This window comes from Orbicella franksi, chromosome 2, assembly GCF_964199315.1.
Source record: "Orbicella franksi chromosome 2, jaOrbFran1.1, whole genome shotgun sequence".
Taxonomy (NCBI): domain Eukaryota; kingdom Metazoa; phylum Cnidaria; class Anthozoa; order Scleractinia; family Merulinidae; genus Orbicella; species Orbicella franksi.
In genome coordinates, this window is record NC_138146.1 from 27,711,009 (window position 1) to 27,726,416 (window position 15,408).

The 15,408-nt window shown below is 39.6% G+C and overlaps 3 protein-coding genes across 3 annotated transcripts; all 3 read right to left on the bottom strand.

Annotated features, from left to right (window-relative positions):
• Positions 1-1,115: 1,115 nt before the first annotated feature.
• LOC145479041 (fructose-2,6-bisphosphatase TIGAR-like) lies at positions 1,116-8,698 on the bottom strand. The gene is made up of 5 exons (XM_081457290.1): positions 6,197-8,698; positions 4,299-4,336; positions 3,796-3,914; positions 3,085-3,162; positions 1,116-2,569 (listed from the first exon to the last, which is right to left on the bottom strand). Exons 1-5 carry the CDS (start codon positions 6,256-6,258, stop codon positions 2,036-2,038), a joined length of 831 nt encoding a protein of 276 aa, XP_081313416.1. The 5' UTR covers positions 6,259-8,698; the 3' UTR covers positions 1,116-2,035.
• On the bottom strand, positions 8,698-9,420 carry LOC145472416 (uncharacterized). The gene has a single exon (XM_081454954.1). The coding sequence runs from the start codon at positions 9,418-9,420 to the stop codon at positions 8,698-8,700; it is 723 nt and encodes a 240-aa protein (XP_081311080.1).
• Positions 9,421-9,707: 287 nt separating this feature from the next.
• Positions 9,708-13,732, bottom strand: LOC145479040 (uncharacterized). Its single transcript, XM_081457289.1, has one exon. The coding sequence runs from the start codon at positions 13,725-13,727 to the stop codon at positions 12,843-12,845; it is 885 nt and encodes a 294-aa protein (XP_081313415.1). The 5' UTR covers positions 13,728-13,732; the 3' UTR covers positions 9,708-12,842.
• Between the last annotated feature and the right edge of the window lie 1,676 nt (positions 13,733-15,408).

The window sequence follows — 15,408 nt, forward strand, 5'->3', positions numbered from 1 at the left end:
CCAAGGGGAATGGAACATTGTAATGAGGTACCAGTATTCCAATTCTGCCTATTTCCACTGCTAATACACCATGACTGTCCAGGATGCTGTTGTTCTGTAGTTCTATTCAAAGACTGAGCTATCAGAGGTACATTTATCTTGGACAGTTTTTTTAAACCTTGATATTTCTCCATGCTAATAAACATGCACATAAATTAACTTTGCACTTGTGATTCAGTTTTCGCATACATTGTTATCACAGTTTAGTCTGATTTCCTATATTCCTGAACTTCAAAATATGTAATAGCGCTTATTTTAAGACAAAAACAAAATGATACTATTTTGAATCTTTTGAGAAAGAGACCGTCATCTTGTGATAAGTGTAACCCAGTCTTGAAAATTGCAAGCACAAATTTGTCTTGTCTTTGTCTTTCTTTTGCTGTTAGAGTGAAATAGCTCATGATTGCTAGTTTTTATGGTCAGTACCTTTAAAACAGATGCACCATATTTTTGTATATTTGTGGTGAAATAGGAACAGTCTTCATGAATGAAAAAATATAAAAAAAGGTTTCAAAAATATATAGTTAGCCTAGATGTTTAGAGGTGGGTTTTACTTATTATATTGTTAATGTTGTTATAGTGAACAAAGTAATGTAACATATGGCACTATACAGTATAAATATATATATTAGACATTAAAAATTTCCTTCAATACATGTTGTCTCTAATTTCTTTATTCAAAAGTTATTTTGGCAGTAAACATTCAGTGTCTGTCAATATCCAGAGATGGCTCAGCCCCCAAAAACATAAGCACGTAATGTGTGCTATTACAAAAATAGCATTTAACTTGGAGCCCAAGTTTTCCACAATTCAACAAGGTACAGTGGAGTTCACAGTTGCTCATAGCAAATGTGGGATTGTGCAGTCTAATAGTTTCAGTAAATATAATACAGGACTGAAGTCCTTAACCTACATTGTACAATATTACAATGAGGACATTCGAACAATGACACTTACTCGCATGAGTAGTTGGCAGGCCATCTCATCTATGGTAGGCAGCAATTTCTGCCCCTTGCCAGTTGGTGTAGAGAAAAGCAGCTATAGCTTAATTTAAGAAAAAAGCTGTGAAGTTAAACTGTAGTTTGAAAAACGTTTTTATTCCTTTTTTTAACCAAAATACATAATGTTTTTAATTCAAATTTTCATCAATAAGGCCATCCCCTTTCCCATCAATGGCTGACCCAGTATTTTTTATAAACAAGGCAAAAATAAAAGTGTTTTAGATTCATTGCTTGCTCCCGTTTCATTGAGTTGCCAAGTTTAATACACCTCATATTATACATCTGCAAGTGATTGACATCTAAGGTAACCCTTGAACAACATCTTTGAAGTAATATATCAAACATGAGGGACTGTGCTTGACCACATTTCCAAACACTGAGGGGAGTGTTGAAAAATGTGATGCGTAGTGGTGTATTTTTGACAAACTTCAAGGTGATTGGAAATGTGGTCAAACACTGTCTCAAGTGTTTGATATATCTTCTCAATCAAAACTAAAACTAAGGAGAAAACAGAGAAATAAAATCGTAAAAAAATCTATGCTAATTAGATCAGTTATCCAAACACCATCACGGTCAAGATTTCCTTTGTTTAAAGTTAATGAATTATTCATGAGTTTGAGACTGCCTTTTTGTCAGAGTGAAGGTGGCTCCAATGTAAAATGGCAGTCATGGGGAAGATACAATCGAGGCTCATTGAATTAATAAATTGTTAATTTGTCAATGCCTCTTTCGTCAGCTTATCTACTACCTTTACCAACTGACAGACTCACTTTTACAAAAGAGAGAGGGATGGAAGCAAAACGCTTTATGGGGATGGCATAATGAATAACTAATATTTCCACACTAAATTCAAATATATCGAGCAAAAGTAATAAATACCCATTTTGGTGAAACAGACTTAATTTTGGCTGCGTATCATTACATCTCATAAAAAACAAAATTCAGAGCCAAACAAAGTCTTATGATTTAAATAGATTAAAACAATTAAAGAAATTTCATTTAGAACCTTCATCTTTTGCAAGATGTTCTGTACTATGTAAACAGATGCACTTAACAAATTCAGGTAATTTTGTTTCCTCATTTATAAAGATTTTTAACTTTGAAATGCCAGTGTTTGGTGATACAAATCTGAGTTGCCTGTTGGCTCCAATTGGAAAATCAGATTCTAAATCATCAACAAAGTAGAGCAGCAACTGCCGTATAACACCACCATGAGAAACAATCAGAACATTGGCTAAATGGGATTGCTGCTTTTGTTTTTCAAGCATTTCACATGCTGAGCCTTGCAAGTCATCAATAATTTCACTACTAATGAAATTGTCAGTCTGGGTGTGACTAAAACAGTTGTTGATGTCGATGTGTGAGTGTCCTATTTCTTCTATGATGAAGTTCAAGAATTCTGTTGCTCTTTCCTTGACTTCTTGAACGGTTTCTGCCCCTTTCGGAGTAAAAACACTTGGTTTCATGCTGTTATTAGCTGCCATTTGAATAAACGTCTGTTTTGATACTCCTTCTGCCACACCATAGCACTAAAAAATGGACAAAGATTTGTTTTGTCATACAAAAACTTTTGTTTCTTAACAATACAAACAAAGTTTAAAATTTTGACACTTCACATTAAACTCTTACCGGTACTTTCTTACTTGACAGTCAGCAAAAGAAATGAGATCAGAAAGCAATATACTTGAGCATATTACCTTGATCTAACATAAAATTGTCAAAACTGTCCAATCAATTTTTCTTGAACTAATTTTTGTTCTAAGCATTATTAAATCATGCCTGTATGTAAAGTGATGACGACTTTTTAAATAAATTCTTGTTCTAATTAACTTGACCAATCTTGTAACTATAGCAAAACTGTACAAAATGTGCACCTGAAAGGTTAAAACAGTAACCATGTATAAACTGTAGACTAACAAATTGAATATAACGCCCTAAAGATCCACCAACCTAAAACACATAGAACAAGCATCCCTGTTACTGTCTTGAAGAGATTCACCCCCTTCCCCCCTACCCTGGGTCAGCTACGTTTGGTCATACTCACTCGTTCCCTTAGACGAGAATCCTCCACAATTTTCTTGTGAGAGCAGAAATTGTTTTTCTTGACAATCTCCTCTGCAGTCTAAATTGAGCAAAAACAAATTAAAGTACCAAGTCTAAACAGTAAAGTACACTGCAGTAAAATCACAACCCTCAGCCTGGGGCAGCTAGAATTTCCCTCTGTATGCCTTAAGTGAATTTAGCTTTCTCGTACATATTGGCAAACAAATGGGTCATAGCATTACCTTAGTCAAAATCGTTGTCCAAAAAAGTAATCAGCCTAACAGAGATATGGGTTACAGCACTACTTAGGGAAGAGCTATAATTATCTTTTATACAAGAATTGTAAACCTTTCTACTCCAAAGGGTCTTACAGCTGCAAGAACCCAAGTTGAGTTACTACACCCAAACTAACCAAAATCCTTGTTTTCCCAGTCCAAAGTGAAATAGTGTCATTCCTTGTGAGCCTCAGCTATTGGTCCTGTCAGTGTCAAAGTAAAGGTGTAACTCTGTTTCAAGAGTAGAGGAACAAATTCCAAACAGGCTCTTGCAATTACTGCTCCTTGACACAGTGCCATTGTGCTCATTTTTTTGGACAAGCTGACCACCATTCATGCATGGATGTTGTAAGGACAACACTGCCCCTTCTTGCTCTCTCTGCCCCTACCTTGATAGCAGGTTCACTAGAAGGGACCCTGCTCAATTAATCACTCACCTTAAAAGCTCTCTGTAAGTCACTGGAGAAAACATGAGAGAAGTCTTCATCACATAATTTGTTTCCAGCAAGCTTTGCTTGTTCAATACCTTCATCATTCAATAATGTGTCTGTCTGCCCTAAAAAATAATATTAATTTGTAATCACTTACTTTAAATGTTGCTTGTTATGTAGGGCTGGCTTAATGACAAAATCCATTTTCTTAGATTTATGTGAACATGTTATTCTTCAGGTTACCAAACAAAATAATGCATTTTCATGTGCACTAAATGGCTGATGCAATAATTATATCCCCTCAGTCCCCCTTATTATATTCCCCAGTATTCCCCTTGGATTTATTCCACTGTAGTTTTTCCCCTGATATTTTAAACTCCCAATTTCTTGAAGCAATTTTTCTTTTTTCTAAGAGTTTGAGAAATTATTCAAATCATTTCACCACTAATATGATTCATTGATGTGAACTTCCTAAAGTGTCCATATCATTTTTACATAAAGCCTTTTACCTTGAATAACATCAGTCTTGTTCTCTGTAGTTTCACCACTGAAAGGGAAAAGCCAAGGCAAACAATAAGACTCGCAGGTGTTAACAGTTATTTACTTGACGCACCTTTTTTGTCTACGCCATTTTGTTCTGTGGTGATGAGGGGTAATGTAAATAGGGCACAAAACAGATCATGTGTACTATCTGTAGGCCAAGTATTCATGACTCCAAGGTGAGCCTGCTCGCAGGCTAGCCGAGTATCAGCCGACACTGTCAGTTGACATGTGTTGGATGACATGCCAACCAAGTGTCGGTCAATATATCGGCTGATACCTGGTCAATAAGTTGACTGAGTGTCAGTCGCCATGTTATACAAGCTGGTAGACCATTAGTCACCACTATTGGTCAACACTTGGTCAGTATGTTAGTTGACACTGGTCTAACACCCTGACCAGTACATTATAATCAACAGTCGGCAGCATATCAGTGAACTGTCGATAGTATAACAGTCAACTGTCAGTGGTATGCATGTATTGTTAACCGTTGTTTTCGCTGAAATGGAAGCCATCTCCTAGCGCCTTCATTTCACCCACAGGGGATGCAAAAAAGACTATCACCTATGCCCATAATTATGTTGATAGAGTTCAAACAGGACATAGCTCAAACTGTGACTGCCATCATTTTACATACATTCTAAAGCAACTTGAGGTCTAAAAAAGTACTGAGTGTTAGACCTTCAGTCATATTAAACCATAACGGGTTTCCATTACAGGGTATATAAAAGCGATGGCATGTTGTTCATTGGACAAAAGTTTTGAATTTGATGCATACTAGATGGACATGATGAACCCATGGCAGTGCAGCATTGTCATGCCAATAGTAATTTTGTAGCCAGTCACAGTGCAGCAGATACTGTCAAGTCATAAACCGGTTAAAACTTGTCAAACACCAGTATTTTTAATTTATTCATCCCTGGTTGTGGGCAGCAGCTAATCAAAGCAATTGCAAACAGAAGTTCTTTCTTGTCTCTCACAGAGCAGGAAGAGAAGGGAATCTCTCTGTGACTTTTGCAAGGTAACAAAACTACAAACATTGTAAAATGTTTGCAGTCTTGATTGTATCCCTGGTCTGAGGTCTGCATTTTACCCTCACTCAATATTTTACCCCTGGTCTGCAGTCTACACTTTACCTTCAGTCAACATTTTACCACTGGTCTGCAGTCTGCACTTTACCCTCAGTCAACATTTTATCCCTGGTCTGCAGTCTGCACTTTACCCGCAGTCAACATTTTACTCCTGGTCTACAGCCTGCATTTCACCCTCAGTCAACATTTTATCCCTGGTATACAGCCTGCACTTTACCCGCAGTCAACATTTTACCCCTGGTCTGCAGCCTGCATTTCACCCGCAGTTAACATTTTATCCCTGGTCTGCAGTCGGCATTTCACCCTCAGTCAACATTTTACCCCTGGTCCACAGCCTGCATTTCACCCGCAGTCAACATTTTACCCCTGGTCTGCAGTCGGCAATTCACCCTCAGTCAACATTTTACCCCTGGTCTGCAGTCTATAGTACTCCGATAGTCTTCCGGTAGCTAGTCTACGTTTTACATTGACCGGCAACTACTGGTTGTTCCAGTCCCGTTTTCCCAACTTGAGCAAGGCTCATCCTTCACGTTGAATCTGGTACTTGAATGAGGTTCCTTTTTTGAAAAAATATCAACACTGTATGAAAGTTTTGAAAGGAATTCCGCACAATAACTTATCACCTGGAATGTTTTAGTAACTACAGAAAGCCGGTACTTGACACGTCACAACCATCTTACAGAAAAGAAAAACGAATTGCCGTAACACTTATCTCCATGGGAATGTTTTCAAATCCAGTTTAAATCGAAGAAATAGCGTGAAATGAAACAACTTACTGCCTGACAAGAGTGAGAAGAAGGTATGGACTGCTATCGCCAGCTCCGCGTACTGCCGCCATAGTTGATTGTAATCTCGTCCCCAGGGTCTTCTCCTCGAGAACGGGAGGTGGCTGAGGTGGTTTACTCACGTGACGTCTCAGTCTGACAACGTCAGTGCAGAGAAGACCCTGGGAACTAGGTTGGGTTAGTGCTCGGAAATGTTCGGGTTTTCCCAGCGAAAATTTTCGGTAAAAAGCACTTGTTTTCAGACCGGCCAGATAACTGTTCAACTTTGACCGAAGCCGTGAAAGTTTTGAAAGCGTCTACTCTTGGCAGTATAGAGTAGGGGCTCACCAGTAAAGGGTAAACTTTTTATAGACTTTGTCTGGCCTAACATTGCAGAACAAAAAACAAAAAGATGGGAAACATTTCTCTCCACCTTGTAAGCTTTTTTTTGGCGTTAGTTGGGACGGGGGTGGGGGTGGGGGTTGAGTTTGATCATTGGAAACAGAATCCCAGTGAGGTGCGGCTTAAATTCATTTTTATTTAGGTACCAATTTAGTTAGGTACCAATTTCTGACAGGTTGATCCTGGGTGCCATATTTAGAATAACCACTTCATTCTCTTTCATAATTAGTGGATCGGATGAGGTAAAGAAAAGTGCATGGAGCATGCCCTCTTTCTCTCAGGATGCCCAATATCTTAATTCTTTTGCCTCTAGGAAGAACATTTTACATCTTTGGCACACCCCATGAGCAATGAAAACAGTATTTGGAAAGCCTTTCTTCTTTATCTCTTGCCCGGTTCAAACGTAAAGCTCTCAATCTGGCGTCTCACACCATAGCTATAATTGGCCATGTTTGATATATCAATATTCTAACATGGATCCAAGGCTTTTGGGTCAAAATTGCAAATTTTTTAAGTTCCCTTTTTGTCGCACAATTCTCAAAAGAGACTTGGATACATAGAAAACACCACCAAATAGAGAAGTTTGTCCTGAAAGCCTCCAAGCCATGTTCAAATATTGATATATTAAATGTGGCCTATTGTCAAAACAGAAGTAACATACATAAACTGGCACGAAGACCCCTACTTTCTTACTCCCTCTGAATATCCAATGGCCTTCCATGGAGTGGGTACGGATATTTTCTCGTACTGCACACTCCTTATATGTAACTAAAGTTGTTGAAGTCCAATTATTGGACTACAACTCTTGAGCCTGGCTCTTTACCAGGGTTTGCCTGATGAGATAACTGGATTTAGTGTCTACCTCATAAAGCCCTTTTGCTGTCATTTCATTGAAAATTCTTAGGTATTTTCAAAAAGGAAATGGCTAATTTGTACAGTTCAGACCCCTTGAGGTGTGCACTTGTCGCTACTGGATAACATGAGAGGGACTGATTTCTTTAGAATCTGAGAAGGCTCTAATTGCATTACTGTTTATCTCTGCTAGCAGACTTAATTAATACAGTGGCTGTCATTTTTTATGTCTGCCAGCAGCACTGATGTTTGCAGCTCCACGGATCCTCCACATTTTAATTTCCTTAGTCTTCAAACTGTCCTCTTTTTTCAATGGTTCGAGCAAACTGTCCCAACTGAACAAAGTGAAGATCTCTTTCTGTATGCTTTGTTTGTTCACCCTCCTTCTCAGCATTTCCTTGTTGATTTCACCCAGAATGCATAGATCTGGAGATTCTCATCAAGACATTGATTGACAACAATTTCCTGATAAATAATTTGAGATAGCCTTCTGTGGCACTGCTGAGCGACAGCTGGTCTTGGATTATAGAGTAAATCGGTTCTGATTGGAAAAATCTTCTGGATTGGTACGGGCATATTCGAAAATAACCTAAACCAGGTGTAAACACACTGGTTGGTGAAAATATCACACTATCATATCAGTTGGCGAGGAGTCTGTGGATAATATTTTACATCCAAAGACAAAATCTCTCGGCATGGATAATTGGTCTTTGTTTCACTACATTCCTCAGAGAATTAGACCCTGATTTGTAAGGGCAATGAATGCCATTTATGGATGCAAATTTGCTTTAGGTCAACAGTTCACAGATAAAAGCCAACAACGTTTTAGAAAAGCCATCTAGCGAAGAATAAAATTATGTTTACTCGAGGTCCGGCCTAAAAATTATTTATTAAATTACAACCCTCTGTTAGACAACCACATCAAATAAAGGTTCCAAAGAGCAGTGTATATATATTTACGGCCGACGTAAGCTACATGCAAGCGTTGAAGATGACTTATTTATAAGTTACTCGATAGGTGATTCGACATAACTCTCTATGTTAAAACAAAAACAACTCTATCAAGCTATTGACAATATTTGCCACAAATACATACATCGCACATCAAAATGATGGTCTAAAATACTTGTTTATATCTATATATTAATCCGTATAAACTTAGCTGTTTAAACACAGCAAAAATTGGGCAAAATTTCCGCTTTGCGATTGTTGCCAGCGTATTAAAGTGCAGTACCTAGAAAAATAGCTAAACCCCACAGCTATCTTCGCTTCGACATACTAAAAGCTCTTCTGATATGAGCTGGTCTGCTAAGATCTCCGTTCATAGTCTTCCCCTTGTCTTTGTCTTTTTTGTGTTGAGAGTTTTCACCCTCGCCAATTTGCGTCGCCGCTGTTATACTCGTTACATGACTAAATAAACATGGCGTTGATATCTCGACTTTCTTTAGTTTACGGAATTTCTTTAACCGTTCTCTGCTGCTAGAGCTCGGAAGTTTATTTAGTTCCGGGGCCGAAGTAGAGGACAAAATTTCTTGCACCGCAGCTTCAACGTCTTTTAAGAACACGTTAGCAGCTTCCTCGCAATTAAAACGAAAACCTGCCATTGCCCCGTCTCCATTTGAGAGCATCATTGTATGAAAGTTCTTTTGTTGTTCTCTGTAATTTGAACTCGAAGTTAGCGTCTCTTTCCACGTTGTAAAGCCACTATCTCGTTCCACTAAACTCAGATGCACTCCTTTGGGATTCCTTGCTCCAGAATCTCCAGTGCTGATGACCAAAACTGGAACTCCTTTGCGTTCTAGCGTCCACTGATTCGAAGGACGTTCGATGCTCGGAGGTTGCCAGAGGTAAAGACTTGCTGTCGTTCCACACACCACAACTCGGTTTGATAGGCAAGATAACGATAGTTTGATCTTGAAAACATCTTTGTCTGATAACCGCTCGCTTAAGGCATCGTCACTAAGCGTTGCCCTAATGGACATGACTGATTTAAGCCAGCGAATTTAAAAGACGTGACAAGAAAAACTCCTCAAATTAATAACAATCGTAAATGCACTTCGTCGTCGTTGAACACACCTCCAACAAACGAAAAGTTGAACGGATTACAAGCGCTCTACCACAACCAATTGATCATGTGTCATTTCTGAATAAATACATGCAGAAGGAAACGCTATAAATAAAGTTTCTCCGAGATTTCGCTTTCGCTGATGGAGAAAAACGCACTTCCAAGAGTCCTTTTGCTATCGAAGCTCCAAACCGTATGACGTCACCACAGTTCTTTTCATTTCGGATGTGACCTGGGTGGGGTGAACTTCCGGTCTGCAATCAAAGATTTGTTTGTTTTTCGGGAGAAGGTGTCATATACTGTACGAAATGTCAGTGGTGGTCTCCCAAAAATGTCCATTCTCATAAGGAAAGGGAATGTTGTTTGTAAGAGTCTGTGAGACTGTTGCCTGATAGTTAAAGAAAATAAAATTTTATGGGCTTAAAAATTGAATTTTTATGAGCTCCTGCCTGGTGTGGAAGTTTTCGTGTTTTCTCAAACCGAAAATTAACTATATTCATATATCGATCGCAATCAGATAAAAATTTGCCGTTTAGAAAATGCAAAACATTTAGGGGTCAGAATGATTGAACTCTTCGCTGAGGAGCAGTGCGGCTCTTTTAAAAACGATTTTCTGTATACACTGGTTATAAATCTAATTAGCACAGTAATTACGCTATCATGCTCACAGCAAGGTTTTTAGAGCCCGCTCAGTTAACCTGTGAGTGGAGGGGGGACCCAGTAGCCTGCGAGAGCACCCAGGTTTTTTCGGCTCCTGTTTCACGCCAAAAAACGGGATGCTCTAGCAAGCTAGGGACCCAGTTTTTTTTCTTTTTTCTTTTTAGAGTACATGAACAGTGAAGCCTTGATTCCTTACCATTGAGAGGAAACCAGAAATTTTATTTTTGGGGGGTGTATTTCTTCGCTCGCCGCGAATCACGCTTCAGCGGGTTCACCGCCGAGTCCTCGCGAGAATGAAAAATAAAACTGCTTCTGGCTACCTCTGCCACGCAGGGTCGCCCAGGATATGAGCTCAAAGATTTCTGGAGAACAACTTCTGGCAATTCATATCCTAGTCTGATAAAATCTTCGTTCACCAGCCTCAAATGCAATGAAAATTATTTAAAATGGCACCCAGATGATAGTTAAGGTGATTTCTGAAGTGAATTCTTATCGGTCAGTTTTAAGTCCCCGTAAAGTTGACTTCTCTAAAAGCATACTGATACACATGAAAGACCTTTAGTAGAACGGAGAGCTAGACATAGCTTGAATTAGTCCAAACTGAACTGCCAAGATGGAACCGTACACAGCTGTTTCGAATTGGTTAGTCGGTTCTCCTCAGCACTGTGTAGCAGCGAAAAAAATAGAGCAACCAGCACGAAGATCGATTGTCCACTAAATGCACATGGTTATGATCTCAAATGAAACTTAAATCCCAAGGTTCATGTGTACGGATTGGTTAACATCACATGCATAACGTGTGACTAGGAACACAACAAGCAAAAATCCGGAATGTCATGTCCAATGTCCCGACAAGGAAACTGCAGACAGACAAAAACTGTGCTACAAAAAATACATGGCCGAGACCATGTTAAAAATGAACAACACATTGGATCTAAGAAGATCCACGGTCCAGACAAAAACAAATGTAAATGTGGCAACACACGGGATGTAGACTGCAGGATCATGGGTAGACTGCAGGCCTAGAATCTCTTCCAATCAGACACCGAGTTAATTAATCGTATACTAATTTTCCGTCATTTATATAGAAACAAAGGAATATTGGTTAAAAGCTGTATTTCAAACAAGCCGCACATTATCCAGTCAAGGAGTTTGTTTTGCAGTCAGTCTAATATCCAATGAACTCACCTCCATAAACTGAAATTCAAATGTCCGGTCCTCAGCCAAACTGTCGAAGACTGATTGTTTGTGGATTGCAGTGTTTATGTGTTCTTTAGTCTAAGTTTACTGACTTTTACCAATTTTTTTTATCCCTTGTAACCTCAGATTCCACTGATGATAAGCTTAGGTCTTGAAACCGTTAATATCTCTCCTCCGTACCTGTGGCAAAACAGGATTACTGCCTCCTTACTCATCTTAACATACGTCGAACAAATACTTGGAAATACTTCACAATACAGAAAAACAATCATTGTTACTAATGGCTGATTCTTATGGTACCAAAAGAAAAGGAATCACCCTAGCTTATAGCTTGAAAACTCAAGTACGGCCTTGCTGAGAGTGCCGTTCTCACGGTCCAATCCCAACCCAGTCGGGAATTGACTTAAGTTTGCAGATCTTATCGTCCATTTTCGCTATCTTTTCTAGTGACTTCCTGACATTTTCCGAGTGCCTTTGAAAGGACAGTACTTCACAAAATCAAAATCAAAACTTCCTCAATCTATTAGACGTGTAGGTTTTGGTCTTCAGTTTTGGTACTTTTCGAAGTCGTCAGTCTCCTTCAGTCAGTGAGAGTCAACATCAAAGTAGAAGTGAGCTTTACTTAGTAACAAACTAAAAGTTTCTGTAAAACTTAAACTGAATAAATCATTACTTGCGTTCGATATGACCTTGATGTTGAACTATTGCATGCCATTGCTAAGTCATCACTAACCACAATGAGGGCTTTTAAGGGTGCCCACCCACCCGTCTACGAACACTTCATTGTGTTACAAGCCGCTACCGGACGTGCATCACGGATGATTGTATTCGGGAAGGCCGTCTTGTCGGGACTATGTAATTATGTGCCTCAACTCACTAGCTATGGAATACATGGCACGTACTTAAGAAAAGGAAATAACAGTAAAACACACCCTTTGGTAATACCATCCGACTCAGTCGCGTACAATTTGCTTTTTTGTACTTGTTGAAATGTGTTTACGGTATCCTTCGAACTGTAAATAAATGGCTATAATTACAAGTAATTATTCATCGATGAATTACTCTGTTTAAAGTTTGCGATTTGACGCGGTGTTGAGTTTAATGGTCACCAGACAAGGGAATAACAGAAACATCTGGAGAGGCAATATGAACATCTTTATTTTTCTCAATAAATTAACTTGTAGGAAAATTATGTTCTAAGCAATCTGTACGCGATCTAATCTTACTGTAGATATTAGAAATCCATTCTTAATTGCCCCGCTAATCTTTACTGCGAAGTCTTCTCCTTCAAACCGATTTCCATTTTTAAAAACTATACACATTCAACACTAGTATAATATTAAATTTCACCCTGGCATGTAGCACTATATTCCAAAAATATCAATAACTTCTTGAGTTTTCGGCTCGTTTACATTCGTATCATTTACACAGCTTTCAGTGCAGGGTCATCCTTCTCAGTCTGTTGAAATTTCAAATCATTTAAAGTTCAGTTGTACATAAATCTGTTACCATCAAGTCCCTTCTCTTGAGAACTGGTTCCGTACATCGTCGAACCAAACTAAAACTTCGGACGGGCCGATTGTTGTTCAAAATCTCCGGCTTGGCAGGCCGTTCAATGCGGCTAATATCGGTTGTGGGTTTCTCGCACACCTCGGATATGGAAACAAGGTGCCGGTCTTTTTCTTGCGACCGCGCAGTCAGCGCGCTCGCTTCTTCTCCGCACGGTGTCGCTATTTGTGGCGCAGCCAGAGGCCTTCCTTCCGCGCTGAAGACTTGTTGTATTTGAATATTGGACAGGGCCACCGTGCATCTCTCAAAAGCAGTTTCGTGAGCTCGAGGGTGTCTTGGCCTTGGTGCGACATTGAAGGAGTGTGACCTCAAGGCCGGTCTATGTCCAGAGCCTCTTAAGGTATCTCTCTTCGAGTTTGATTGCGATGAAAACACACTCAGCGCTCGGAGAACAAGACTGGCAACCGTTTCATTTTCATATCGTATTCCAGCTTTTTCATGAAAGTTCTTGGTGCTATTAAAAGTGTGGAAAGTTGGTTGTGGCGACTCGATCCTTGTCATGTCCGCGACAACAGTCTCTCTCCATACCACTGCGCGGGTTTTTAACGACGTCAAACAGATTTCAATCCGTTGTCCAAGGCTGTCCGTATTATAGACTAAAGCTACAACTCCTCGTCCTACGGTACTCCATTTTTCTTTGGTGGGTCGTCGGAGAATGCTTAGTCGCATCTTGTTTACAAATACCTCGGCCAAGCAAGGTGCTATAACAACTTTGTGCCGAGGTGTCAGTGTCTTCGCCAAGGATTCTCTTATTCGCAGGACGTCTTCGTCGGTCAAAACCATCGTAGGCTTCATTGGAAATCGCTTTGTTACACGAAAACAAAGGTCTCAAGTAAATCGATCTCACTTATAATGTTATTATCAAAGCAGAAATCAGAAGAGTTATGGGCCAAACAAACAGCAAACAACACTCTTGGTGCCCGGTTCGTCCGTGCTGCTGACCGACTTCTAATTCGTGGTCTAAAGATTTGTTAGTATTCGTGGATTTGCGGCACGAGGGTTAGCTGATTTCCGCTTCGCTGAGAAATTATCTCGGAAATCAAGGCGTGGGAGTAAACAGCGAAAATGACTCATATTTACATGACTGCAAGCGAGTAAATCCGCGATTGTCAAACTTGTGGGCAGAGAGATCTAGTGCTTTCCAATGACTGCGAGGTTCTTTACCCCTTGAGAAGACCTGGTTACAATTTTACAATAACAGAAAGTTCAGGGTAAAATATTTACATAGCGAAAATCGAAATCAACGGTATTTATGGTCAACACCGCACAATGTGCTTATTTGCCCTTTGGCGGTACTGGTCTGCTCGTTATTCAAATTTCCCTGATTATTATATTGTACACCAGTGACGATTCTTTCAAGATTCACTCATGTGCTCGGGAGAAAGGTCAACAACGGATGTGGTCAGCGCCAGGTCCATTTGCACTGACTGACAAGACGTCGCATCTCGTGATTCAAGGAAATTCAAAGAACTTTCATGCAGAGTTGTCAATTAAAATGCGTATAAAAACTAACCTACCCTCTTTTGTTCAATAAGAACCAAGAATTAGCTCTGACAATTGTACAATAGTTTTTCTGCCAGACTGAAAGCCTTTTGCTGATTAGGGTTCTCTAAAGGGAAAAATGTTTGATACTGGGCCGTCTCCTGGGAATGACATCCAGTCCAATATGTACAGTGTATATAGCATGCTAGAAAGAGAAATGGCAAAAAAACTGCCTGTACCTCGATATACAACAACTGAAACTTAAACTTCCGTTGGGATGATTTCGTATGTCGATCCAAATTACGTTTTCCCGTTTTGCTTGCTCTGATCAAAACCAGGAGCAGATTAAAGAAAAGTGGATTGGGAACAGGCCTTTGCCTGTTACCCGAGTCCTTTTGGTCCTGTCACGACGAGAGAGCTTTTTAAACTTGTTCCGCATTCGCGCTCTCGCCCCAATTTCCGCGCCAACAGCATGCCAGCAAGAAACTCCTCGCTCGTACGGGAACACTTGTTCGCCAAGCAATGATATCGACGGACCATACAAATGAGCTGGAAATACACGGAGTTACTAGCTGTGTCGTGAAAGGCATAATTTCTGACCCACATCGACTTATGTTGTAATTAGTTCGCATGCGCATGAGACAATATCCATTCAACTTTTATTTTCTCATCAGGCATTTTGAGAGTTCGTATCTTGATCATTTATGAAGAAATGAAGGTTCTGGACACAAAAAGGTGGTTGTTCACATTGATGTGGATGGCATTCCTTATAGAACAGCTCCACCCAATGAGGGTACTTTTCGTTTCAAGCGGAGATGTTTTTAAGGGAATTCACGACTTGAAGTATAGACGACTGAAGCCAGGAAGAACCGTCATTAAGGTATTTAAAAGAGCCTTTCAAAATATCCTCGAAGAAACGCACCAAATAGCTGATTCTTCAAAGTATTCTGAGTTAGTGGAAAGTAGGTACTTGAAAGCCGGGGTACTCTTTTCT

Bases quoted from the DNA above. Each gene is read 5' to 3' on its own strand.
- LOC145479040 (XM_081457289.1), bottom strand. From the start codon at position 13,727: ATGAAGCCTACGATGGTTTTGACCGACGAAGACGTCCTGCGAATAAGA.
- LOC145479041 (XM_081457290.1), bottom strand. From the start codon at position 6,258: ATGGCGGCAGTACGCGGAGCTGGCGATAGCAGTCCATACCTTCTTCTC. The intron at 3,915-4,298 runs GTAAAAGGCTTT...ATTATTTTTTAG, and splicing joins CAAGACTGATGTTATTCAAG to GGCAGACAGACACATTATTG. The intron at 2,570-3,084 runs GTGAGTATGACC...TCCATTTTTTAG, and splicing joins ATTCTCGTCTAAGGGAACGA to TGCTATGGTGTGGCAGAAGG.
- LOC145472416 (XM_081454954.1), bottom strand. From the start codon at position 9,420: ATGTCCATTAGGGCAACGCTTAGTGACGATGCCTTAAGCGAGCGGTTA.